The 4,289-nt window shown below is 35.0% G+C and overlaps 1 protein-coding gene across 1 annotated transcript in view; it reads left to right on the forward strand.

The window, feature by feature from the left end:
• The first annotated feature begins 319 nt into the window (after positions 1–319).
• The window catches only part of LOC108765339 (uncharacterized), a 6,535-nt gene continuing 2,565 nt past the window's right edge, over positions 320–4,289 (forward strand). The window contains exon 1 of the mRNA XM_018514020.1: positions 320–1,264. Coding sequence (XP_018369522.1) covers positions 1,237–1,264 — 28 coding nt within the window. The 5' untranslated portion in view covers positions 320–1,236. The remainder of the gene's footprint in view (positions 1,265–4,289) is intronic.

Raw genomic sequence — 4,289 nt, forward strand, 5'->3', positions numbered from 1 at the left:
TAGTTTTCTAACATAACACTCGAGTTTGCATGGAGCTACTCGATATAAGGTATCTTTTCATCCCCGCGTTTACATTGTACAACATATGAATGAAACATTATCAGATCACCTGCGAATAGAAAGATTTATCATATAATTAATATACAAATAAATTTTGGACACTTAGCCAATTTTTCTTCACTAATAAATTTTTAATATTTTTGCTTGATGCCTAACATCTTGCATTTTTAAAATACGTATTTGGATAGATAAAATTTCTATTTTAATCCGTTCTTTCCTTTCTAGTATCAGCCTTTCCTCGATAACTTTCACGATTGTATCCCTATTTGCGTATCCCTATCAGCGCACTTAGAAAGAAATCTGACGATTTAATGAATCATTGTTTCGATCTGGACAACATCCTCGAGGGAGTCGAAAGGTTCTATGTGAGGAAAAAGGCTGGAAAAAAAAAAGAAAAAATACACAGCATGGTTGCACTGCACGAGTCCATTTAAACGCAAAAGTGGGAGAGGATTGGCGCTATCTCAACCGTCTCTGCATCGCCGATATAAGCTCCGGAGAACAGTCTACTGTCACGTTCAGTTTCGCTCACAGCACAACACCATGAGCTCTAATTACGCGACTGTACACTCCAATCGTTTATTAGGGTTCAATCGTATCGACCATCAAAATACGTAGACTTTTCTGTAAAAGTTCACGTGACACCTGTCGAGGGCTTTTCTCATGATTTCGATAACGTGCGTGCATCCTGTCTGGATCAGTCCGAGCAAACAGAAAATTGCTTTTTTCATCAGTTTTCGAGTAAAAGCGAAGGTCAAGTGAAAAGAGGCCTATAAGGTCATCACAATCTTCTCATGCTCCTCACATTTGCAGCAGCCTAAAAGGAGAGGAAGAAAAAGCACGTTGACAGGAAATTATATGCGGGAAATAGCGATAGAAGCAACCAATAGTAGCAAAATCGTGGATCTTGACGTTCAATTGCTGAGGACTTCTCATAAGAACTGCAGAAAGCAACCGCAATCGTTCCTTCCGTGACAAAGCCAGCGTGGCCTACCAGTCCGTTGATTCTAGTCACTTGTGTCGCGCCAAACAAGTGATTCTTCCCTTGGAGAACACTCTGAAGTTCACGTTGCCGATAGCTTCTTTGGCGTCGTCCAACTTAGCTATCTATATCGGCGAGAAGCAGACTCGCTTTGTACATCGAAGAATCAGGAAACGCGGTAACGAAAGCGAGAGATGATGTCATTGTCCGGTCTGATTTACGGTAGGCAACTGAGCACGTCATCCATCAGAGGTGAACTTCGTAAGCTTAACTTGAGTGTCCGCTTCCTTGTCTTTGTGCATCCAACTCTACTCCTCGTACGATGTTTTCACAGAAACTTCCTGTAAACCGGTTGTATCTGCATCGATCATAATCAAGCTAGTCATAATTAATTAAACTGTTATGACAAAATTATTTTCCGTTTCGAATTTCTTACATGAATCGTTATATTCTATTCTCTAAAGCTTCGTGCTATGAAAATCTTCCAGCGTGGAAAAGACACACACACACACACCACACACACACATTCTAAAGTTTTCTTCTCATCTAGTCTAAAATATAATTTCGTCAAGTAGGAAGATGCAGAAATATTCATAAATCATTCAAGCTTCGCGCATTTTACAATTTAAATAACCATTTCTTCTCTTTATTTTATAAACGTGCGTCTCGTGATCATGTTTTGTTCTGTCATCTGCTTGATCATCAGAAACTTAGGGGAAGGTCGAGTGGTATCGGACAGGAATTGTTTAGCTTACAAGTAAACCTACGGAGGTGTCACTCACCGATTTTAATGAAATTTTGCATATTTATAGAACTTTGAAAAATATTTGACACGTATATTTTTTTATCTGCAATGGTCCACTCTGAAGGGTGAAAACTACCCCTTAAAGGTAAGGGATAGATTTAACATATTAGGTAAAATAAATTGAAAATTTTAAAAAGTAAAATGTGTTAGGAGGTTTTTGGGGTCACTGAAACTGAATCTCATGTCAAAGGTATAAACTTCAAAATGGCTGACCCAATATGGCGTCTAGGTACATTGAAATTTTTATTAGTTTTTATTAAAATGAGTAAATTTTAAGAATTCTTGTCATCACAGAATTAAAATTTCAGATTTTTGGATCGATGATTTTAAATATGGTATTAAAGATTTAAAATTCAAAGTGGCGGTCTCAATATGGCACCCATACAGCACAGAATTTGCAGCAATATTGCTGCAATAACGCTGCAATATTGTTGCAACGTGCAATATTGTTGCAATGTTGCAGCATTGTTGCTGCAAGTTTTGTGCTGTAGGGGCTGTATACGTTAAAATTTATAATTTTTGCAAAAAATGTATTGATACAAGGTCCTTACCTTGCTTTTTTACAGTGAGTCTCCTTGCCTTTCACCTTTCGGAGTACGATTTTTTTTCAACTCTGAAAAAACCTAAACATCAGACCGCTTCTATCTACAGTGTACGTATGTGTCTGTGAAAACGGACAACGTTTGTGTACCTTCGCCGCGTTTACTCATGATCGCACGTGGCACGTAGAGAAAACTTTAAATTTCATATTTTTGACATAAGATTTAGTTTCAGCGATCCTAAAAACCCCTTAACCCATTTTACTTTTAAAATTTGTAACTTTTTTTTATTTTATCTTATACGAAATAGGTATCTGGACACCATATTGGATCGGCCATTTTGAATTTCATACTTTTGACATAAGATTCAGTTTCAGCGACCCCAAAAACCTCCAAACACATTTTACTTTTTAAAATTTTCAACTTATTTCACCTAATATGTTACATCTATCCCTTACCTTTAAAGGATAGTTTTCACCCCTCAGAGTGGACCATTGCAAATAAAAAAAAAACACGTGTCAAATATTTTTCAAAGTTCTACAAATATGCAAAGTTTGATTAAAATCGGTGAGTGACACCTCCGTAGGTTTACTTGTTAGACACGTGCACTAGTACTTCAGTTACTGGCAAATTCACCTGCACACATGAAAGCCGGAACCTCTCCATATTGAGACAGAGGTAATGTTATTTGCGAATTATTGTACACTTGCACTCACACTTGTTGTGCAGTTTGCTGTATTTATGAAGTTAACTTCATCAACCAGTCACATCATTAAATGTAAGTGGAATTTCGTTTTAATTCATCAATATAAACAACATATATTATTCTTTAAATTGTGGGTTATATATTTTCATTTTATATCATTTTTAGAAAAATATGATTGAAAAGGTTTTTCGATATAAAAATAATGTTTCATATTATATACTCGATTTTTGCCATCTAAGAAAATAAAACCTCAAAAAATCATAGATATCCGACATCACCCGATCTTCCTTTCCTCTATTTTATTTACGTAAAATCATAAATTGTAGTTCATTGATATTCTACAAATACAAACTCGTCTACGTAGAATTGCAATATTCGTTTACAGCTAATACAATCCTAACGATAGAACATACGTTTGAAATCGATGTTCAATTAATTCATCAATTATCAAAACCTGTTATACAATGCACGATTATAAAAAATATCGCAATCATCGATAAAAAAAATTAACTTCAATCTATCGTCAGTGTTTTCCGAACAAGGAAGCGGTATTAAAGAGAATTATTACTAGATAATTAACTTGCAATCAATATTAATGCATATATTATACGTGCATGTGTGTCTTGGGAGAAATATTTTGTTGTCTGTTGGAAAACGTCTACTTGGAAAAATCCGCTTAAAGTCGTTACAAACTAATATCAAGATAAGCGCACTGTGCATTATTGTGAAAAAGTCACAACCTTCTCTATAAATAAATGTAAATGACGAGATTAATACTTATCGTGAAATTTCATAAAATTTGATGTGGAGATACAGAGTACATTAAGCAAACTGTTTCGATTATCAAGAGCTTTCGTTTGTGTTTTCTGTTAATAGAATAAAATATCTCAAGCGAGCGTCAAGCGTTTTATTGTTAGCCTCATTCGGATATCTTACCCGTAACTTATTCTTGCACTATAGTAAAAAACCCCACGCTTGTACTGTTTCCGTTTTCGTTTTACATAAATTTTATTACAGTTACGGGCAGCAAAAAATTTATCAATATACTTTTAATCTTAGTATTAGTAAAATACTAATTTTAGTATTAAAGTAATACTTTTCTTTTTTTTTTAAACATGGACGGCGTTTACATCGCTTTAATTTTTAATTAATAGCGTATTTCACTGGCAGAACCGGTGCGCACTCAATGCACATTAA

This window comes from Trachymyrmex cornetzi, unplaced genomic scaffold (genome assembly GCF_001594075.2).
Source record: "Trachymyrmex cornetzi isolate Tcor2-1 unplaced genomic scaffold, Tcor1.1 scaffold117, whole genome shotgun sequence".
Lineage (NCBI taxonomy): Eukaryota > Metazoa > Arthropoda > Insecta > Hymenoptera > Formicidae > Trachymyrmex > Trachymyrmex cornetzi.